Source organism: Mesoplodon bidens (assembly GCF_964165515.1).
Source record: "Mesoplodon bidens genome assembly, chromosome: 10".
Lineage (NCBI taxonomy): Eukaryota > Metazoa > Chordata > Mammalia > Artiodactyla > Ziphiidae > Mesoplodon > Mesoplodon bidens.
The window spans coordinates 10132730-10156534 of record NC_138172.1 but is presented as its reverse complement, the minus strand read 5'-3'; the positions used below and the strand labels follow the sequence as shown (position 1 = coordinate 10156534).

The window sequence follows — 23805 nt, the reverse complement described above, 5'->3', positions numbered from 1 at the left end:
GTTGGATTTATAGGGAAATAATGTTTTACAAGAAGCAACATAAATATAAGTGTAAAAGTTGATGAGGCGGCATCATGCAAGTTATTTTATCAAAACTTATATAAAAATCATGGCATATAATTAGAGCTGAAAGAAATGTTAAATCGCAGAGAGCCAAAAAAAAAGAAAAAGAAAAACCTCTTCAGTTTATAGATAATAAAAATGGGTGAGTTGAATAGTTTGCCCAGATAATGGGATCTTAACATTATATATAAACTTTATTGTGGTATAGTTTACATAAACAAAAGTATACACATATTAAATATATGATTGATGAGTTTATAAAATATAAACTAAGCATAAAACTTTATATTCTAAAAACCACCACAAATTAGATATATAACATTTCCATCACCCTGGAAAGGTACCTTATACCCCTGTTTACTAAATCCATCCCCTATTCTCAGACCCAGGCTGATCTGCTCTCACTACATATTAATTTTGACTTTTCTAGAATTTCATATAAAAGGTGTCATATTGCATACACTCTCTTTTGTCTTTCTTTTACTTCCTATAACATTTTTGAGATATATCTGTTTAGTGTATATTAGTTGTTCCCTTTTATAGCTGAGTAGTATTCCATTGTATGGATATACCACATGTATTTATCCTTTTGATGGGCATTTGGGTTGTTTCCATTTTATAGTTATTTTGAATAACACCACTATAAACATTTATACAGAAATACCTGTGGACATATATTGTTATTTCCTTGGGTAGAAGTGGAAATGTTGGGTTGAATGGTAAGTGTATGTTTACCTTTATGAGAGACTGAGAAAGACTTTTCTAAAGTGGTTGCACCATTTTGCATTCTGAGTAACAGTGTATAAAAGTACTAGTTCTGTTGTATCCTTTCTAACACTCACAATGGTCAGTCTTTTTCATTTTAACCTTTGTAATAGGATCTCATTTTGGTTTTAATTTGCTTATCCCTGAAAACTAATGGTGCTGAGCATCTTTTCATGTGCCTGCTGCCTTTTGTGTATCTTCTTTAGTGAGCATATACTTTTTCTGTATGTGTGTGTATTATACAATCTTCCTTGTGTACAAGTTTTTTGTAAAATATATGTTTTGTGCAATTTTCACCATTTCTTCTTCCTTCTCCCCTATTTTCTGAAAGAGTCTGTGTAAGATTGACATTTTTCCTTAAATTGTTGATCATATTCACCAAGGAAAGCCATCTGGACCTAGAATTTTCTTTGTGGGAAGGATTTTTTATGGTTATTTTGTTTATCTTATTCAAACAGCTTTGTTGAGATGAATTTTACTTATAAAATCCACTAATTTCAAGGATACAATTTAGTCATTTTTAGTAACTACCAAATTATACAACCATCAACATGAATCAGTTTTAGAATATTTTTATTACCCTAATAAGATCTCTTATGCCCATTTCCAGTTTATCCCCATTCCCACCACCAGCCCCAGGCATGGGAAGGTTTTTCACTGTAAAGGAAATTTAACAAACATAAAGCTTTTAGATTTTTTTCTTTCTTTTTGAGTCAATTTTGGTAAGTTGTACCTTTCAGTGAATTTGTCCATTTCACTTAGTGATCAATTTTTTGATATAAAAATTTTCATGACATTTCCTTATTTTCCTTTCCATGAGTCTAGGGTCTAGAGTGATGCTTTTTCTTTTTATATTGGTCATTTCTCACTTCTTTCTTTTTTTCTTAGTCTGTCCAGCTTAGACATTTTCAGTTTTACTGGTCTTTACAAGGAACAGCTTTTGGTATTATTGGTTTTTATCTCTTTTTGCTCTTTTCTATTTTATTGATTTATACTTTTTATTCTTTTTACTTACTGTGAGTTTAATTTATTTTACTTTTTTAGTTTCGAATGCAAAGTTTAGATGATTGAATTAAATGTATATTTTCTTTTCTACTATATGGCTTTAAGCTATAAATCTCTTCCTAAGAACTGCTTTAGATAGAGTCAACAGATTTTGGCAGGCTGTTATTGTTATCAGTCATTAAAAATATATTCTAATTTATCTGGATTTTTAAAAAAATTGTGAGTTAAGTGTGTTTAAATATCAAATATTAGGGGATTTTCTAGATATTTTGTTACTGATTTTCAAGTTAATACCATTGTTATCAGAATGAGTTCAGTAACTTTAAGTGTATTGAAACTTGTTTATGGAACAATATGTGGTCTATCTTGAACAATGTTCAAGTTTGTCTTTCCTCTGCAGTGTGCGACTGCTGATACACAGATGCAGTGAATTTCAAACAATGTACTTTTCAGCCCTACACATTCCATTTATTTTTATATTTTTCACTTCTCTCCTCATTGGGTTCATGTTTCCCTCAAATTCTTGAACATATTTACACTATCTATTTATATTTATTTCCTATTGCTGTGACACAAACTACCACACATTTAGTGACTTAAAACAATACTCATTTATCTCACAGATCTTTAGGTACTCAAGTATGGGCGGCTTGGCTGGGATCTCTCCTGAGGCTCTTCTTACAGAACTGAAGTCAAAGTGTCAGCCAGGCTGAACTGTTATCTGGAAGCTCTGGGAAAAATCCGTGTCCAAGCTTATTTAGCTTATCAGTAGAATTCAGTTACTTACAACTATAGGGACAATGTCTTTGTCTTCTCTTGCCATTATCCAGGGGCCAGACAGCTGCTAGGGCCACTCTCAGACCCTTCCAGATGGCTCCTTCCCTTTCAGCAATAGAGAACCTCCTTCATGTTGAATCCTTCTCACACTTAGGATCTCTCTGACATCCTCTTTTGTGACCAGCCAAAGAAAAGTCTTATTTTAAGGACTTATGTGATTAGGTTAGGCTCACCTGGAGAATCTCTCTCAAAGCCAACCGATTAATAACCTCAATTACACCTGCAAAGTCCCAGTCACTATATAATTATGGGGGCCATTTTAGAATTCTGTCACACTGTTTTTTTTGTATTTGTGCTGATTCTAAAATCTGTCATTTCTAGATCTTGTTTTTATTGACTAGTTTTTCTCCTGCCTTTTCACATGCCTTATAATTTTTATTGGATTCTGTACAGTGTAAAAATAATGTGGTTGTGTCTTCATTTCACTGTCTTCCTTTAAAAAGCATTGAATCTTGTTTTAGCAGACGTTAGGTTACTTGCAGGTCAGCTAGATCCTTTCCAGGTTGGTTTTTAAGACTTTTTACAGTGGGTATTTAGCCCTGCTATTAAAATGTAACCTTTCTGGGTCTCTACTAATTTGTCCGAGTCTTCAGAAAGGTTTCTCCCCTCCAGAGGGTTAGCACTTCAGTGTCTCCCAGTGCTGTGTGAGCTCTGTTACAGTTCCCTAATAGTTGTTATTTTCCTAGGGTCCCAGATCCTCATCCTATGTTTTCCCAGTTTAGTGTTGAGCCAAAATTCAAGGGACCACCATACATATTTCTAGCCCTCTTTCTCTGTGTACCTCCTGTCTATCTTGTACTCTTGCCTGCAAGTTGCAGCTTCCTGAGTTTCCCGGAACTCTGATCTCTGTTTTCTCAAATTAGCCCATTGACCATGCTCAGCTTGGGTCTGAAAAGTGGCACCAGGCAGGAGCATTCACAGGGCTTGCCTCATTCGTTCCCCCTCCTTTGGGGAGCACAGTCCTGAGCTCCTAGCTGCCCAGTGTCTTAAAAGGGTTGTTTAAGTTATTCTAATTTTCTAACGATTAGCTTTGAGAGGAAAATCCTGGGGCCAATTACTCCATCATGGCTAGAAGCAGGAGTCCTCAATTGAGATTGATTGACTGAATGAATGTCTACAAGAGCTTACCTGCTACCTTCTCCCCACAGAAATGAGACTTGATCCCACTTCTAATTTTATTTTAAGGGGGTGCAGGGTTGAGGAACTGAAGAATCAAAATCATTATAGGATAGGGACTTCCCTGGTGGCACAGTGGTTAAGAATCTGCCTGCCAATGCAGGGGAGAAGGGTTCGATCCCTGGTCCAGGAAGATCCCACATGCCCCGGAGCAACTAAGCCCGTGCGCCACAACTACTAAGCCTGCGCTCGCTCTAGAACCCGTGAGCCACAACTACTGAAGCCCGCACGCGTAGAGCCCATGCTCCACCACAAAAGAAGCCACCGCAGTGAGAAGCCAGCACACTGCAATGGAGAGTAGCCCCTGCTCGCCACAACTAGAGAATGCCTGCACGCAGCAACGAAGACCCAACACAGTTAAAAATAAATAAAATAAACATTTTTTAAATGCTGTGAATTCACAACACAATGATAAAAAAAAATTTTAAATCATAGATAACTTGCATGGGGAAGATAGTAGTATCAACTTACGTTAAATAATTTCAAAGCAGATATGATCATGAGAAATGGGCCTACATCACAAAGAATCAAGATATGCAAAGAATATGAGTAATTACCCTAAGGAATATTGTTTGAATATTAAATGAGATGTGAATATTAAAAATGATAGATGGTCTAAAATTCCATTTAATTCGATTAGTGGAATTAAGCATGGTAGATGGTCTCGTAAGACATACTAATACATTCCCCAGAGAGAACTTTCCAATACTTTAAACATTTTATGTTCAGTGGTTCACTGGACATACCCAGAACGTGATTCATCCAAGAGGAATAGTTCTGGAAACACTGCTGATAGGGATTAGTGTCTAATACATAGACAGACAACAGAGTACAATAGTTTAAAGTGTTGTTACTGAGCTTAGACATGGGTATGAGCTCTGTTTCTGCACCCAAGAGCTAGGTGGCAGAGGGGTTGAAACATAGACTTTGAAGATAGAGTTCCTGCTCTCAGATTGAGCTCTGTGCTTCCTAGCTTTATGTCCTTGGCAAGTCTCTTAAAAACACTGTACCTCAATTTCTTCATCTGAAAAATAGGGGTGATGAATAATAATACCTGCCTTTTATGTGTTGGGGATGAGATAAATCCTTAGTTTATTATGAGGATTAAAGAAATCAACATGTGTAAGCCATTCAAGCAGTACCTGGGGCATAGGCAGTTCCAGATAAGTGTTAGCTATTATAATGATTTCTTGTCTAAAATTAGGATAATAATACAAATAGTAACTCTTTTATAGGGTTCTCACAGATTGACTCACTGCATGTAAACTGCCCATGCTAGTGCCTCACAGACAGTAGATGTCCAGTGAAACAGAATAAACCTCACATCATGGTTGATTCAAGAAATCTGTGAGGTTCAATGAGCAAGTTCAAATGCATCCATGGCCCATAAGTAAGCAGGGTGTTATTCTTCTAAAAGACAAGGGAAACTCTACTACTTTAGATTTACTACTAGGTTTGGATAGGTGAACTATCACACCCTATATGTCTGACACACACATACAAAAACCTATACTACATGATCATATGATTTTTAGCATTCAAGTTGTTAATGTGGTTTATCTCATTGATTGATTTACTGTTACTGAACCATCCTTGCATCCCTGGGATAAATCCCACTTGATTATGGTGTATGATGCTTTTAATGTGTTGTTCGATTCGATTTGCTAATAATTTGTTGAGGAATTTTGCATCTTTGTGCATTGGTGATACTGGCCTGTAATTTTCTCTTTTTTTGTGGTGTCTTTGACTGGTTTTAGTACCAGGGTGATGCTGGGCTCATAGAATGAGTTCCGAGTGTTTCTTCTTCTGTAATTTTTTGGAATAGTTTGGGAAGGGTAGGTGTTAACTCTTCTCTAAATGTTTGATAGGATTCACCTGGGAAACTGTCTGGTCCTGGGCTTTTATTTGTTGGGAGTGTTTTATTACTTATTCAGTTTCATTACTCGTGATTGGTCTGTTCATATTTTCTAGTCCTGATTCAGTCTTAAGAGATTGTAACATTTCTAGAAATTTGTCCATGTCTTCTATCTAGGGTGTCCAGTTTATTGGTGTTTAATTGTTTGTAGTAATGTCTTATGATTCTTTATATTTCTGTGGTGTTGGTTGTAACTTCTCGTCTTTCATTTCTTATTTATTTGGGTCCTCTCTCTTTTTTTTCTTGATGATTCTGGCTAAAGGTGTATCAATTTTATCTTTTCAAAGAACCAGCTCTTAATTTTATTTATCCTTTCTAAATTTTTTTTAGTCTTTATTTCATTTATTTCTGCTTGGTCTTATTTCTTTCTTTCTACTAACTTTGGACTTTGTTCTTTTCCTGGTTCCTTTATTTGTAAGGTTTGGTTGTTCATTTGAGATTTTTCTTGTTTCCTGAGGTAGATTTGTATTGCTGTAAACTTCTCTCTTCTTATTGCTTTTGTTGAATCCTGTAGACTTCGGATCATTGTTTTCCTGTTTTCATCTTATCATGAGATAAACATAAATTGTTGTGATTTTAAGACAATTTAAAAACTCACAGTTATACTCCAGCCTTCTTAAGTTTTAATCTTACTTCCCACTCAATTGGTCATTTGCAGTCACTGTCATTTGGAGCTTTATATCATATACTCAAGCTCTGGATTCATGTTAAGAGGTGACTCTAAGACTACTACCACACTCCATGTCATAGAGTTTTAAACTTTCTATAGTTCATTCTCACAGGAATCTAAGAATCAGGAGGTATTTTTAAAAATTATCTGTTTATCTTTAAGCAATAACAATCTAAATTAGTATCCTCAGTTTTGAGAGACTCAACTGAAATGAATCACTAGCTTAAGCAAGGGATGGAATATATTGGGGGACCAAGTGGAATGTTCCAAGGCAAATACAGCTTCAGCCATCGCCAGATCCAGAGTCTCAGATGACTCATCAGGGCTCTCCTTTTCTCTCTGTATATTTGATCTGCTTCTCTACGTGGGTTGATTTTATTATCAGTTGTGGTTTATCCATATGATGGAAAAGACAGCTACTGGCAGCCCCCATTTCTGTCTTCCTAGATAAGAGGTCAAGAGGAATAGATCTGCCTTACGCAAGTATCAGTACATAACATCTGAGGTCCTTTACCTATCCTTGAACTCTTCAGCCTCAGCAGGGGGAAAGGAGGGCTCAATTTTGCCAACACTAGATGTGTGCCCACACCTGAGCTTGGATAGTTGAGGCACTGAGGTTAACAGCTCCATCTCAACTCTTACAGACTGAGAGGGGTTCTTTCCCAGAGGAATAGCTAGCCCATGATATTACCAAAGGAACATCAGGAACATTCCCGCCCCTACCAACTTGGGGAATGTACAAAATCAGAGCTCCTTAAAAAGATGGAATCAGGAAATAGATGGAGTAACTGACACAAGATATCTACTACAAGTAAGTATGACAGGAAAGTACAACAGATGAGATAGAATTTTTTTCTCCCCCCCACCACGCCCCACCAAGAAAAAAGTGACCTTGACCCAGTAATGCAATGCAAATGTAAGATTGTGTTAAAAAAAAAAAAAATGGGGGCTTCCCTGGTGGCGCAGTGGTTGAGAGTCCACCTGCCAATGCAGGGGACACGGGTTCGTGCCCCGGTCCAGGAAGATCCCACATGCCGTGGAGCGGCTGGGCCCGTGAGCCATGGCCGCTGAGCCTGCGCGTCCGGAGCCTGTGCTCTGCAACGGGAGAGGCCACAACAGTGAGAGGCCCGCGTACCACCAAAAAAAAAAAAAAAAGCTATGAAAACAAAACCTATGGATGGAGACCTACATGAAAGATGGAAGAGTATAATAATAGCCAGAGTACATTACTCTGGCAGAAGCAGCAGCCCTTAAGGAGGACAACTTTATAAATTACAAATTGGATTTAAATAGACAGGGAATTGAAAGTGGAGACATTATTTTCTGCAGAAGATGATGGACAGGGGAGAACAAAGAAAATAAAGCTGAGATTGTTAACAAAATACAGTGCTAAGCATATAAGTTAGGACTGAGTCCTTAACTTTCATTTTTATTAATGCCTGGGTGAGTATAGATTACTGACTACACAGAACCAAGCCTGGGAACACATTTTATATTTATGATCTTTGTGCCTAAAACTAGATTCTCCTCTAATTTAATATGACACTAGGACAATGACTGGCCAAGTTTTAGATTAATCACTCTTACACAAAGATTTTTCATTCATATAATCTCAAACAAATACTGCGTCACCTATTAAGTTCCAGATCCTATGCACTCTGGCTGAAGATATAAATATCTTGAAAGCCCAGCGTCACTTTCCTCTTTCTCTGGTAACAAATCACACTTACTATTATGGCAGTGGCCCCAGTTATCGGCCCGGGAATAAACACTTGACTCAGGAAGAGCCAATTAAAGCCTTCCTTTAGAGTTGATCGAGAGCTTTAAGGTTAGAGTATTTCAATCTTATGCAATTTTTGTAAAACAAAATTATTTCAAAATCTACTAATTATTCTTTAAGTTCTAGAAACTGCATTCTGTGACTAAGAGGACAACAATTTATTTGCCGTCTTTTCTGCTCTGCCCACTTTATGTTTCTGTCACTGTGAAATAAAGGCAGTGGGGAGTGGCAAACCAGTTCTGATTCATTCAACACATGAGTGCTTCTTAGGTACAAAACACCATTCTGAACATTGTCCGGGATAAAAAGATAAAGAATACCTAGCCCCTTACCCTCAAGGATCTTCCAGCTTAGCAAGGGGAATAAAACATGCACACAGATGACTGCAACAAAAAGAAGATAATGATTGCTGCCAGATGTTCGGGGAGAATGAGCAGAGCAAAGAGAGAACACAGAATAAGGCAACATTCAACAGTCAGCCAAGAACTATTTGTTGAGCAATTGCAAGCTGTGACCTGGAAATGGAAGAGGAGAACATAGATCTTCACATGGGCAGGTGAAAAATCGAGTGTTATTACTTGTAACACAGCTCTTCAAATATAGTTTTTGGCACCAAGCGCCTAATAAATAGCCTTAAATTAAAAACTAAATAAGGATACAGTCTCTATCAAATATAGCCGCTTCTTTCCCCCTTTCCAAATTAGCTAATGCTGCCTTAACAGGATATCTATTTCACTTGTTCCAGCCTTTTTGATCCAATGTATTGAATAGCAGAACCGGTGAGTTACAAGAGGATATATATATATATATATATATATATATATATATATATATATATATATATATTTTTTTTTTTTTGTATGGTATGCGGGCCTCTCACTGTTGTGGCCTCTCCGGTTGCGGAGCACAGGCTCCGGACGTGCAGGCTCAGCGGCCATGGCTCACGGGCCCAGCCGCTCCGAGGCATGAGGATTCTTCCCCGACCGGGGCATGAACCCGCGTCCCCTGCATCGGCAGGCAGACTGTCAACCTCTGCGCCACCAGGGAAGCCCACAAGAGGATATTTTGACTTCAAACAACAGAAATAAAATACTATATAATTGAAAGAAAAACTAAAAAACAAAACAGAGGCAATCTTTCAGGCACATGTGGATCCAGGAGTTCACATGTTTTAACCAGGTCCCTTTCTCTCTTCCCCACCCCTTCTTCTCTCTTCCTTTTCTCCTCTCTGGTATCTCTCATTATGGGATTCAAATATTTCCCTGTTTATGTGGGAGCTTCTGGCACAGCTACAGGCTTATACCCTCGCAGCTCCAGGGCTGGCTGGAAGGGGCGGGCCCATCACAGCATAAGGTTGCACAAGGTGTGCACTTATATAGGAGGGCATCACATCTATGAGTGATTGATGATCACATTGTATACAGGGGTAGATTCGTATATTTTTTACATCATTTTTCTTGAAGATGGCAGTAAAATGGTATGTTTTTACAAAATCAAGTAGTGTAACATTGTCCAAAAGATATACATAAAGCATTTAGAGGAAGGAGGCTCCTTTTTCTTTGAACTCCAGCACGGATTGTCTATTGGACAGTGGTGGTAACCCTATGTCATCACCCTCCTTACTCCAGCAGAAGTCCAGGGATTAGCCCTGCATAACTCTTGTTAGCCTCTATTCCCTTCCTTGAACACTGTAGCCAGAAGGTTTTTTCCTCCTCAAACCTTAAGTATTGAAACCTGGAGGAGGGGCATGTCTGAAAAGAAAATGATGGACTGGACTCTCCCTAGAAGGAAGATAAATAGATGGTCAACACGAAAAAAAAAAATCCTCTGTACCAGGAAATGTTTGAAGTGTTGTTTGGGTATCAAAAAACGGGTGCCCTACACATAAAGCAACAAAGGATATTGGTCTAAAAAGAACACCATGGCCAGAGGTTCATGGCCTATTTCAACAGAGGATTTGAAAGTTAAAAGTTAACCTGTAAAACATACAATTCAATTTCATCATTTTACAGACGGGGAAAGTAAAACCCAGGCACAGGAACAGAAGTGCCAAGGTCATACAGGCGGTTGGTGGAAGAGACAACCAACTACCCAACTTCCGACTTTTTAGATGTGTGTGTGTGTGTGTGTGTGTGTGTTTTGTTTATGTGCAAGGACATTTTTCTTTAGTACACTAACATTACAACAAAAAGTATAGTCTTGTTTTTGGTTTTCTCTGCACCCTCAATTCTGTATAAGACAGTTTTGCTGCACTCCAACAGAAAGTCTCAGCAAGAGTAGAGACCACCATAAGGAGTACACATGGGCACCAAGGGCAGATACATTGCCCTTCCTTGTGTAGGAGCTAGGGCCACTTGTTGCTTTAACGGGCCAAGTTTGGGCTGGACCTGCAGAAGGGGACACCTTTGAAAAACAGCTTCCTAACTGCACTACAACCTGCTCTGGCATCCTGATTCCACTCCCCGGCCCCCCCAAGTCTTCAGCTAAAAAGAATGGATCACTGGATCACTGGATCGAGGGGGAGATTTCTGTCTGCTCCTCCTACTGTCACTTCTTTCTTGCTATTTCCTGCCCGCGGAAACCTGACACCAGCCCAAAAGCATCTCTGGAAGTGGGTAGGAGGGAGCCTTACACCTGTCAGCGCCAGAGAAGAAAGTGCGCTCTGCAGAGTTCTCAGTTGTTCCATCTCTTGCGATGAAAGGAAGAAAAGGAGCGAATCCGCCACAGATTTACTGGACCAGGGTTACTTCATCCGGCTCCGGCCACAGTAACCCCTGAAGACCAAAGATGCATTTCCATTCCCAGCATTTCTTGTTGGCGTCTTTCCCTACAGGCTAGCCCAGTGCCTGGCCCCGGAGAAGTCTCTGCGTAAAGGTTCTTCAGGTCATAAATCAGGCTCCTGTGTGTATGTGTGTTTTTCTTAGGAAAAACTGGCACAGACGAATTAGCAGTAGAGACTGGGGTCTCCCTACTACCCTTCATGCTTGGCGGCATCACCTTCCGACTACCTCGCATTCTCCCGGCGCTGACAGCCCCGGCTCCGGACCTCAGGGCTGGAAGCAGTCAGCCCCAGATAGAACCGCCCTGTGCTGGGCTAATGCCACCCTGTGCCTAAAATGTGCGTATTGGTGCAGACGGGCGAGCGAGCGGCTTCTACACTGAGACAGAAGCAGGAGCACAGCCTTCGTCTGCGACCTGCAATCCCCAGATTCCCTGGGGACCTCGAAACTCCCAATCGGAGGCACTCCCCCCCCCCCACAGCCGCCCACCCATTCCACCCCCCTTACCTCAGCACGCAGCCCCTCCCTGCGTGATGATGCAAAACCGTGGGGAGGGCGGGAGCTGGGAAGGGTGGGGAGAGCCTGAGAGCAAGCGAGGGTGGGAGGGAGTGGGCGGAGGAGGAGAGGGAGCCGAACGCGCATTTAAAGCGATAGCCCTCCGCGCTCTCTCCCCAGTGCTGGGCTGTTGGAGAGCTCGAGCTGCAAGCCACCGAGCCCGAGCTCGAGCGCGGCGCGCCGGCCGGGGAACCCGAGAGCGCACGGCGCCCCAAGCTGGCAGGCGCCGCGGGACCCCCCACCCTCGCCGGCTGCCTTTCCCCGGGCGCCCCCACCCTCTTCGCCCGCAGGAGACCCTGGGCTTCCCCGGAGGAGCTCACCCCAAGGGGCCAGGACTCCGGCGAGCCCGCCACCGTCCCCTCCAGTGCCGCCGCCACCACCGCAGCCGCGGGAGCAGCATGGTCCAGCTGGGGAAGCTGCTCCGCGCCCTGACTTTGATGAAGTTCCCCTGCTGCGTGCTGGAGGTGCTCCTGTGCGCGCTGGCGGCGGCGGCGCGCGGCCAGGAGATGTACGCCCCGCACTCCATTCGGATCGAGGGGGACGTCACCCTCGGGGGGCTGTTCCCGGTGCACGCGAAGGGTCCCAGCGGAGTGCCCTGCGGCGACATCAAGAGGGAGAACGGGATCCACAGGCTGGAAGCGATGCTCTACGCCCTGGACCAGATCAACAGCGATCCCAACCTGCTGCCCAACGTGACGCTGGGAGCGCGGATCCTGGACACTTGTTCCAGGGACACTTATGCGCTCGAACAGTCGCTCACTTTCGTCCAGGCGCTCATCCAGAAGGACACCTCCGAAGTGCGCTGCACCAACGGCGAGCCTCCGGTTTTCGTCAAGCCCGAGAAAGTAGTTGGAGTGATTGGGGCTTCGGGGAGTTCGGTCTCCATCATGGTAGCCAACATCCTGAGGCTTTTCCAGGTAGGGGGGCGCTCCCTCCGGGGCAGAGCGCGCCGTAGCTCCCCGCGCTCTTTATCCTGAAGGCTGGCTTGGACTCCAGTGGTGCGGGGTCTGGTCAGCCTTCGCTCATTTCCACCCTGGAGATCCTGCCGAATCCCTCCCACCTCACCCGAGGAGGTACTTTCCCTGCTAGATTCATTTCCCTTCCATCTCTCCCCTGTCCGCGCTCCACTCCATCCGGGTTGACATTCTGGATTTATGGCCCCATTTACAAGAAACAGTCTCCGAAAAACAAGGCGATGATTTAAATGGGTTTGCATTAGAGTGAAATATGGTTCCAAAACAGGCTTGTAAAAAGTGCCGGGCTCCTGTGAGAGCCAGTGAGGCGCAAGGAATATGAAAGATGAGAAGACGCCTAGAAACTAGGCATTTCTCAACTCCCCAGCTTCCCTGCCCCAAGCCGCCCGACAAGCTGCAGCTCCCTTGGAAAATTTCGAGAAGAGCTTAGGGAGGCAGTTCTTAAACCGAAGGCTAGGTCTTCACCTACATTTGGACGTTAATTGCCCATTTCGCTCGGGTTGGATTTCCCGACCTGTGACCTGTCTCTGCGAGGGCATGGGGCGGAAGGCGTGGGGACTGTCCTCAAGTGGGGAGATGCCACCCGCAGACGTGCACCCCAGGTGATTTGCTCTGGGCAGTTGTTTGCACCGTCTAAACTGCCTTTACGATCCGGCCACTGGCAGGAGCCGGGCGATCAGCTTTCTACTCCTGCCAGCTCAGAGCCCGGAGGTGAGCTCATGCTAACTGCGAAACAGAATCGCTTTCTCTGCACCCACCCTGTTCCCATCCTTTCCCACGACCTCCCTAACGCAGCCCCCAACCCCAGTCCTGGGTTTTGAGGACGATTCTCAGAGCCAGACAAGAAGGCGCCTGGAGGAAGGCAGTAGGGTGCGCTGAGCAAGGCCGGGCGGTCCTCCAGCTCCGGTTGCAGGCGGGCGACGGCGGAAGATGCGAGGACAGCGGATCGGGCCAGCTGAGCGGTGGGCGGTGCTGCAGTGCTCTCTTAATGCCTGCTCCCGCAGCCTCGGCCCCAGGGCTCCTGTGCCGCCCTGGCTATATAGATGGATGGCTTCTGGATGAAGACATTGAGTTTCAGGGTTTGCGTGACTATGGGTTCTCTTCTTGTTTCTCTGTCTGTCTTCCTGTGTGTCTCTCTCCTGTGTCTCTTTCTCCCTGCTGTCCTTTTTTTTTTTTCCTCTCTCTCTGTTTTTATTTTCTCCCTTTCAATTTCTGCCTGTCTTTTCCTTCTCTACCCCTATCTCCAAGTTTTTTGTTCATCTCTATCTTGAAGTGATCCTTTCCTAATGCACAGCTCTCTCCCTGCCTGGTAGTACCCAGACTCAGTTAATCCCTTCTCCAGATGTTCTGGCTGACCCTTATGCTCCCCGTATCTAAAGAGTTGGCTCCCTCTCAAGTGCCTTTCCTGAAGCATGTTGGGTTTCTGGAGGGGACTCCTTGTGAGATTCAAGCCGTCACTACATCAGCGCCCAGGAGTATGAAGTTTGTGTTTGTGCCAGAAGGAGGGGTGCCTGTCTAAGGCTGCAGCCTGGTATGGCCCCTCTGAGCCTCTGAGCATCCCTAGCGCCTCTTGAGTATGCCGCCATGGAGATGTCTAGATGTTTGCAAGGCCAAAAGTGCTTCTGGGCAGCCTTCACTTTGAGGTAATGCTTTCAGGAAGAGCCTGGGTTGTTCTAAGCAAAACCCAGAAGCACTTCCTTTACCTCTGAGCTTAAACTAGAGAACCTGAGGAGGCAGCGCTGCAGGGAGGATGAGGCCAGAGGTCACCTGAGAACCACAGGGGCAACTCACAGTGTTTTCACTGGAGCTCTGGGGGTTGAAGGCACATTTGCTGTTTAACATTTTTAAAATTATTTTGGTGACTTCACTTGGAGCTTGGGCAGTACTGCAGATGGGCCTGCCTGTCGAAAAAAGAGTGAAATCTTAAAGTCAAGAGAGAGCTTACAGACTAGGCTGAAGGATTGTTTGCTGAAAAAGATTCCAGGGGGAGCTGATTCCTTCTCTGGTGTGTGGATCTGAGGCACTTGCAAGAAAAGAAAACGCTTGCCTTATGCTTAGTTCCCCCGTTCCCTGGGCTGGAAAGGAAAGGAACTGAATGCCAGCATTAGCAGTGTGGGTTGGGACCAAAACCATTCAGAGAAAACACTGTCATTTTCCTCTAATTTGCAAATTGCAGCTATTCATGTTGGATTGAACAGCTGAGGGAAAAGAGCCTCCAGTTTTCACCTGCATTTATTGAGAAGAGGCTGGTAGTAGGAGGGATGCACCAACTTGTAGCTTGTGCTGCAAGCTGGATATAAGCTTGGTGTGAGCATCCTGGTTAACCACTGCCCATGTTCAAATATACAGAGACAGATTCCAACAATCTCTTCCAGTAGCCTTATTTTTGCGTGTGATCTTAGAAGCCCCTGGCATGTAAGTCCAGTCCCCAGTTTCCCAGCCTCTGTAAACCTGCAAAATGAATAGAATAGTGGAACACAGACCCATTGTTCAAAGGCACAGTCACTTTAGGGAAAGAGGAAAAGAACGGGTAGGTGAATCTTCTCTGGGATTGCAGGGTTCAGCTCAATGAAGACTGTCCTGTATAAAAGAAACTCCTCTAAATGGTTGAATTCTTAGCTCTCCAGAGATTTGAGTTTTCTTTCCCCCAGTCCCTGTGGGTTGCTGTGGGGAATGTGCCAAGCCTATCATTTGAGATAAAAATTTATGGTGAGGTAAGCTTCTAGGCTGGGGGAAGGAAGACTTAGTGACTTAAATGGGGGATGCAAAGCACTGGGGGGCAGGAAGGAATAAGGAGATAGTAATGGATGCAACAGACGCTGCAGCCGCCAGCAAAGCCTGGATGGAATGCAGTTCTTTCCTGAAAATGAGGACCCAGGCAAGAATGGCCACTCAGATGTAAACAGTGTCTCTGACTCGGAATTCTCATCTGCCTGCCGGTGGGCCAGAGCTGAGCAAGTCCTTTCTCTCCTCTGTATGCACACTGAATTGGTTAGTAAGTGACATGTCAGAGGACAGGAATCATATTCAGTGGATCTTTCAAATCCAGGAATTTGAGGCTAATGAAATTAGTGTGTGGCCAGGGCTCTGCCAACTAGAATTAAGTCACTGCAGCCACCCTGCAATGCATTTTCAGCCCGAAGGGAGCATCAGGGAGGAATTTCGGGAGATTTGTTTCTGAGCCTGTACAAAATAATACTCTCCTAATGCTAAGAAAGATTAAATGTAAATTAATATTGACTACGAGTAACATATTTAAAAAATAATCGCAGAGTGGGGGATAGCTTAAAGTGGAGAGGTTATATAATATGGTGTCCAAAGAATAAATCTCCCCTGACCACTGTTTCATGGGCTATAAGTAAGATATATTACAATGGAAAGTAATGGGAACGTTTTTATTCAAGGCTTCTCTGCTATTGACTTGAGAGCAAACACTCTGAGAGTATAAATTACTCTTGCTGTGTGCTGATTCTGAATGAACAATATTTCATGTGCAGTGGCATGGTCTAAGCTATAGACTTGGAATTGAATGGCATCTGTTTCAATTGTTTTGTTCTCTCAAGAGCGACTAGATAGAAAAAAGTGGTCAATTTGACCCTTGTGGGAGCGTGTTGCAAATCTAAACCTGTGTCCCTCGTACCATAAATGAAATACATTTGTAAATTTGTAGGTGTTTTCCTTCTGTTCATTGATGCTTGAGTATAATCTCAAACTTTGGGAGCAACATTTTGTACATAAGTACTTGGTTTTCTTCCTTTCTTCTTTCTCTTCCTCCTCTCTCTCTCTCTGTTTCGATCTCTCTCTTTCTCTCTTTCTCCATCTTATGTAACTGGATAGAACTGGGCACCTAGGATGATGTGGTGTTACTATAGTGGGATTTTTAAAAAAAAAAAAAAAACAACTCTAACTTACCCTTTTAAAAATTTCATAAATACAGGTGTCAGTGCCATTTGGAATAGTCTCTATAACAATTTCTGTCTCCACATTTACTGTGTTTCAGCATATTTACCTAACAGATGGTGAGTGGGCAATTTTTAAAGGGGCATTTTTTTAAAAGAGCGGAGAGGGAAGGAATAGAGGCAGGCACATACTATATTTGAAGTTACCTCCACGTGTATTTTATGTATGTATACGCATACAATTAAGAAGTCTTTGGATGTTTTCTCTTCAAGAATACTTCAGATAATGGATTACTTGAATTTCATAAACATTTAGGGTTTAACAAATTTGTTACATATAGAAGTTGTATCATGGATTCAAAAGACCATAGCCAATTACACAAAGTATACTCTAGTCTCAGTCCTGCCATTAATTAGCTACGTTATCTTAAGTCATTTAATTTTTCTAGGCCTCATTTTTTTCACGTGATGTTTTTTCTTTGAAAAAGTATAGTTTCTAGAAGTCTCTAATAGAGATTAGTTCAGCTTGGAGAAAACCTGTTCTTATCCAAACTCCATGACATTGTATTTCCAGCTCCAACTTTGGACTTTGAGTGAGTTGGGGGCAACTTTTTAAGGATATTGTCACACAGCTTTTTTAGTTAATATCAGTCTAGCTGACTTCTCATACTCAGACTTTCTCCCATATTCTTTTACCAGTGTGTTCCTTAGTCATATATATAAAGACTGTTGTGGGAAAAATGACCTCCTGGGTCAGCTTACTGCATGGTCATTGACACGGGGCAGGGAGTAAGATTCTGTGGATTTTACAGAAGCAGATACAGGTTTCATTATCCATGTCCTCTCCCTTTTCATCTTACAAAAACAGCAGGCTTTTCTTGGAGAACTGCCTGATAATGACATCCTGCCTCCTCACGGGCCCCGGGGATGAGGCGCCCCGGGGATGAGGGACTGAACTCCAGTAAAGCAGGTGATTGGCTCATGGGTAGGCATCTGACCTCGGCTAAGTCTATCAGACTCCTCCCCAGGAATTTTCTCTCAGAGAAAAGTGGAAGAATTGTCTTTTCTCTCTGGAATTTCTAAGCTGGGGAGATATGACTCTGGGACTCCCAGTGACCATCCAGCACAAGAAGAGACTTTCTGTAAAATAAGGTCTTGCAGAGGTAAGCAGGGCTGAGCGATGGAGAGAGAGCTGGAACCCCGTTGATACTCTGGAACTTCTAGATCCAACTGTATCTGAATATGGCTGCATCCCTGAATTTCCAGTACTTGTTTGTTGAGGTTGTTGTTGTTGTTTGGTTTTTGTTTTTAAATTTCCTTTGACTATTTTGAATTTGTTTTCAGCCATGTGCATTTGAAAACAGCATAGCTAAAAGAGCTAATTTCCTACATTAATGTCAGGTTTGCCGACTGGCGTTCCTTAAGTGAAAAATAATATCCGCTATTTTCTTTAAATAAAATCCTTCTAGCTCAGGTTTGAGATATTCAAAACTCTGCCTCCTACCCCCCTCTTTCCAACATTTACTATATCACCTTGAAGTATTTGTGACCACATCTTTCCCATCTAGATGCAGTTGAGAGAGAGAGCAAATACTTCTGATATAAGCTGCAACCTATAGGCCTCCTACCTGGAAGCTTTAGAAGATACTTGATTCTTGTCATTAAAGCAAATCTTTTGTAGTTGTCTCCAGGGCACAGAAGCATTTTCATGGCATAATGGAGTCCAAAGTGCATTAAGCCTAACTCTACTTCTCACCCTCTTTTACTTTAAATAGGCAAAAAAGAACAATCTCAAACACATTTTCCCAACAACTCAAATACATATGCGATTATGTTTAGAAGACATTTATGCAACATATAGTTAGACTGATTAATTAATGGACCTTTCGCCAATTGGCACAGTAAATATATATGTTCAATGTGCTTAATTCAAAAGAAGACAATAACATATTTTTACAGGTTAATTATCTGAGAAGAGTATTGTGCCAGCACACTTGATACTACAGTATTTCATGTTTGACAAGTAAGCTTCTTTCAATTATATTTACTTCTAAATGTTTCTTGGATCAAGCTATTAAATTATAAGGTCAAAAGTAAAATGATATGAAATTACAATGATAAAGGGACACATATCTCACTTTATGAGAATAGAAGTTCTAATTTCTTTTCAATACTACGAGTAGTGACCACAGTACTAATTTGAGCCCTTACTGTGAGCCACTGTGCCCATATACATTTAGTTCTTACAGTAGTTCTGCAAAGGGCATATAATAATCCACACTGTAAAGCTGAAGAAAGTGATTCTCATAGCTGAAAGTCACATAGCTGGTGAGCGGCAAAGTCTAGATTCAAACTTAAGAGTCGTCTGACAATGCCCAGGTTGTTGACCACTATGTACACTGCTCAATTGTTGCACCAATAAAGAAGTGCTTGAAATAATTATAGATTTGCCTACACCGAAACTGCAGTGATTTAAAGACATCAAAGTTGCCAGTTGCTTAACCACATCTACTTGCAGTAAGAAATTACATTTTATTTCATTTCTAAAACAAGATGAATTCTGCACGCCCATAGAAACTTGAGCACACAAATCCTACCTCCAAATGAAAGATGCTTGTTTTCCATTATTCAACAGATGGCCCTGTACAGAGGCAATAAATATATAGTAGAATTTTCATTCAAATAAATAAGAAGAGAGGTTTCTTCTTGTCCTGATTCAGTGCCCATCATTATGGATTATGATGGCTCTTCCCAAACTTTACTTCATTCACTCCACTCTTTCTACAGAACTCCAGTGATGGAATCCATCGTTCAGATATATGTGCAAAGCGAAAGGACTGTATTAATACAGTTGCTGAAAGTCAAGTTGATAGAGCACAGGAAATACATCCTAATAAATGCAACATTAATGTTTGTATGGGCCTTGGAGTGAGGGGTAGAAGAATTTTCAGTTTAATGGAATATTTTGCCTCTTGCTATGAAAGTGTAGCTTAATAGTCTTGTAATTGGTCATTTACAGAATCCTCCATCTCTGGGTTTCGTGCTTTCTTTACTCTGCAGCTGTTGACTCCTTCTCTTGTTCTGGATGGAAGATATCAACGAAGCCACTTCAAAGGACTCAGCCTGCCTTTTTGTGTTATTGTTTAGATGAAGATATTTCCATTTATTAAAGCACACTATTTAAACATTTTTATCATGTTTTAAACTTGACTGTGTTCTGAAGGTATGAACACAGGCAGACATAATGGGGGATGTTTTCCAGGAGAAAACATACTCTTCTCAAAGGAATTATCAGAATTTTCATGTAGGGATTAAGAATCAAATTCTGGAGTTAGACCTGAATTTAAATTCATACTCACAACTTATTACCAGTCTCATCTTGATCAAATGGTTACCGCACTTCTCATCAATTTCCTTATCTTTGAAAGCGGAGTAAGAGAAGCATGCCTGGTGGAGTTACACATAAAGCTCATCTGATAGAATATTCATAAGGATTTTGCACAAAATATACATGGAAATTTTTTAGCACTGAGTTTAGCATGTGATTCGTGTTCATTACATTTAAGAGCTATTATTTTATTATTATTATGCTATCATTAAATATCACTATTACTTAAATGTCATTATTGCTAAAATTGCTGTAAAATTACTGCAATAACCCATGATGAATTCCCCTCTTCTGTTTCCTTTGTTTAAATGGAAAATATATATATAAATCTAGACAGAGAACACTTTAGCGATACTATTCAGTGGAGTGAGAATTTCCATGGCACTGATTAAAACAAATCCTGAATTGCATGGACTTAAGATAGCAGAGAGGCTAAGAGATTTGAAATTAGACATCCCCAAGTGTAAATTCTACTGTGACCCTCTTCTAGCTCTAGAACCTTGAGGAAGTTACTTAAACTTTCTGAGCTTTACTACTAGTTTCCTCATCTATATCTTTTTCAGGAATATTTATCAAGCATCTTCCTGTTCTTTATGCTTGGACATAGCAATGAATAAATTAGACAAGAGCCTTTCCTTGCGTGCTCCTTCTTGCATGCTCTCTCTCTTCTTACACTCTCGTGTGGAAACGGATGTTATAAATAAATTCTATGCTTTGATGGGCGCTACGGGATAAGGAAAAGGATGTGAAGCTCACTGAAGAGGCTTGGGTTGGGAGTGCTGGAGGAGTGTACAGGTAGGTTCTGTTTTTACATAAGGTAGTCAGGGTGCATTTTATAAGTTGACATTTGAGCAAAGACTTGAAGTGAGGGAGTTGTCAGATGTATGAGGGGGAGACCTCTCCCTGGGAGCAAGAACAACCAGTCCCAAAACTCTAAGGCAGAAATATGCCGGGCAGCTTGGAGGAATATCAAGGAGGCCACCCTGGCCATCCAGCAGGAGGGCTGGAGGTCAGATATGTTATGGGATGGACTGGGTAAGTCCTGGGAGGCCATCACATGCATTGTGTCTTTTACTCTAAATGTAGGCAGCCAAGGGCAGGATTTTAGCCAAGGTGTGGCATGAACTGTCTCTTGTTTGAAAAACATAACTCTATCTGTGGTCCTGAGGATGTGGGGAGAGAGTGGAGTCAGGGAGAATCTCGGGAGGTGACTACAGGATCCTCGAGGTCTATGTTGGTGGCCTGCGCCAGGCTGCTAGCAGCTGGCAATTCTCAGAAGTGGCACATTGGGAAGGTTGTGACAGCATTTCTTGGTAGATTGAATACAAGAATGGAAAGGAAGAGGGGGTCAAGGGTGAATTCGAGATTTAGGGCCTGGGGAACTGGAAAGGTGTGGTTGCTGTCACCTAAGATGGAAAAAGTTTGGGGTAGAGCATGTTTGGGGGATTAAAGACCAGTTTTGGAGGTATAAGATTTGAGATGTTTTCTTGACATCCAAGTAGAGGTGCTGAGTACACAGTTGGATACACAAGTCTGCAGTTCTGAAGAAAGGTCTAAACTAGAGATACATTCTAATAAAATGGAGATATTAAGAATAATTACATGGAAGTGCTATTTTAAAGATAAAATGAAGTAATGCAATTAGCACTCTGTCTTCTCAAAACATTTAATAACTATTAGCTAAAATAATTACCTGAAATGAAAAAACACCTGTTTTGTTGTTTGCAGTAAAAGTGAATAAAATGTCACAATTATTTTAATAGTATTTGTGACACAGTAGTTTTAGCTAAGACACCATGACTACAAACATTTACAATAAACCTTTCAGTCTCCTACTTTTCACTCTGATAGGATACTTGGAATCATATTTTGTAAGGTTTAAGTTAGTTGTCATAGGGTACCTCTTTAATTAGAAGTAATTCTGAACTGTCTAGTTCCATGCAGTTTTATATACATATATGTATAATTATTACTTTATAATTTATCAAACTCAGTTGAAAATTTGCATCACTGATATACATTAGAATTTAAGCATTTACCCAGGTATTCAAGGAAAAAAATGTACTTGTCTTGTAATTTCCATAGGGATACTTACTTTCACATCTTCCGTTCACTTTGCAGTTGAAAACATGGCAGGGGAAATATTATCTGACTGGTCTTTGAGTTCCCCTTAGCTATCTGCAAGTCCTTAAACAGCCTTTGTGGCTTAACCAAAACTCTCTTCCATCTTCATTCCGCTAACAGATATTGGTCTAAGCGTGTACTTATACTAAAAAATGCATGACCACGTTGTCTCTTCACATCTATAATTTTATGTTAACACTATCATTATGTAAGCTATACTTTAATTGTAATTATAACAGATTTTATGTCAACACACATCCATTTCTAGTGTTCATCTGGTGTTCAAGGGGAGAGCAGCATGTAGTAAATTTTATCAAAATATAACATCTGAAGAATAGAACAGAGGGTAATTGTGTAATTCTGTGTTCATTCTAATTAAGTTCAGTGGAGTTGGCATAATAGAATTAAGATGAAAAAAAAAAAAGACATTGAGGTACCATGGCTCCCTCTCCTAACACACCCTTTTCGTATCCGAGAGCAGAGACTCAGCACCTTTCTGTACAGAAGTGGAGACAGGAAGAGGCCAGAGGATGAATGACAGGCACGAATGAGGTGGAACTTTGAAGAGCAACATGGAAATGAAATACTGCTTTTGTATTTGGTAGGTGGGGAAAATGTACCAGCGTGTATGCCTACTGGGACCACGTTTTCCAGAGCAGTTAAGCCCAGTGTCAACTATGCTGTCCCACCTTCCTCATAAGTAAGAACATACTGTTACTTGAATCTTTGCTTCCTGTTTCTTGACACCTGGTTGAGAAGATTATCACAGGAACTGCATCTTGTTAGCAAATACACTGTTTTGAAATGATTGAAACTCACTGAAGAGTGGCAGCTCCAAGCTTGCTCTCTCTTGAACTTGGACTATTTAAGTCTGGAATGCAGGAGTGGGTTATGGGGAAAGACCATTGGAATTCTTATGTCTTCAGCATAATGGTTATAGCATAATGGTTAGGAGTGTAGGTGCTGGTTTAAATCTCTGCTTTCCACTTGTTAACCATATGAGCTTGGGCAATTTACCTGATTACCTGAACCTCAATACTCCTGTCTATAAAATGATGTTAATAATATTTCATCCTCATAGACTTGTTTTCAATGTTAAAATGAAGTCACTTACACCAAGCTCTTAATACAATGCCTAGAGCATAGTAAAGTCTATTATTATTACTATTACTACTACTACTACTATTATTATTATTACTATCACAATGCCAGGTGCTATTTTTCCTATGCCTTATTCCATTATCTTTTGCCCTGTCCCCCCATTTCTGTCTTGTTTCTGTACAAGGGTAGGATTGTCCCAGAGCATTTTCTTTCCCTAGTGTCTGACTCTTAGTCATCAAGGTGACTGGACCACGACCCGGCATTCATTGCTGCTCGTTGAAGCAACCCGTTTTGAGAAGGGGAGTTGGATGTTGATGCCAAGTGGGATCAAGGAGAGACAATTTTCTCTCTTCTGCACTCAGGGAACTAAGTGAAATATTCAGGCCTCAGAAGGAGAATCAGGCAAAGGGCAACATGCTTAATTTCATACCTTAGTGATTAAGCACAAGTCAGACAGGCTGGATTTGAACTAATTTCCCTCAGGTACTGACAGTGGGATCTTAGGTGCTTTTGTAACCCCTCTGAGGATCAGTCAACATCTGAAAGAGACAAATAACATTATCAGGACCTAGCATATAGCCTGGTTGTAATAAGTGAGTAAATCCTTTTGAAGCATTCAGCATACTGTTTGGCATATAAACACTTAATAAAATTTAGCTTCTTTGACTACTACCACTGCTAATATTATTAAGTAGCTGAGCAAATCCGAGGCCCATTTTTTTCTTAGATTGCACATAATCATTTGGACAACTGGCTCACATTGATCAACCGTT

At 41.5% G+C, this 23805-nt stretch overlaps 1 protein-coding gene across 1 annotated transcript in view; it reads left to right on the top strand.

Annotated features, from left to right (window-relative positions):
* Nucleotides 1–11683: 11683 nt before the first annotated feature.
* GRM7 (glutamate metabotropic receptor 7) overlaps nt 11684–23805 on the top strand; it is a gene marked incomplete at its 3' end in the record, with an annotated part of 813045 nt that continues 800923 nt past the window's right edge. The window contains exon 1 of the mRNA XM_081247592.1: nt 11684–12463. Within this exon, the coding sequence (XP_081103718.1) occupies nt 11945–12463 (519 nt within the window). The 5' untranslated portion in view covers nt 11684–11944. The remainder of the gene's footprint in view (nt 12464–23805) is intronic.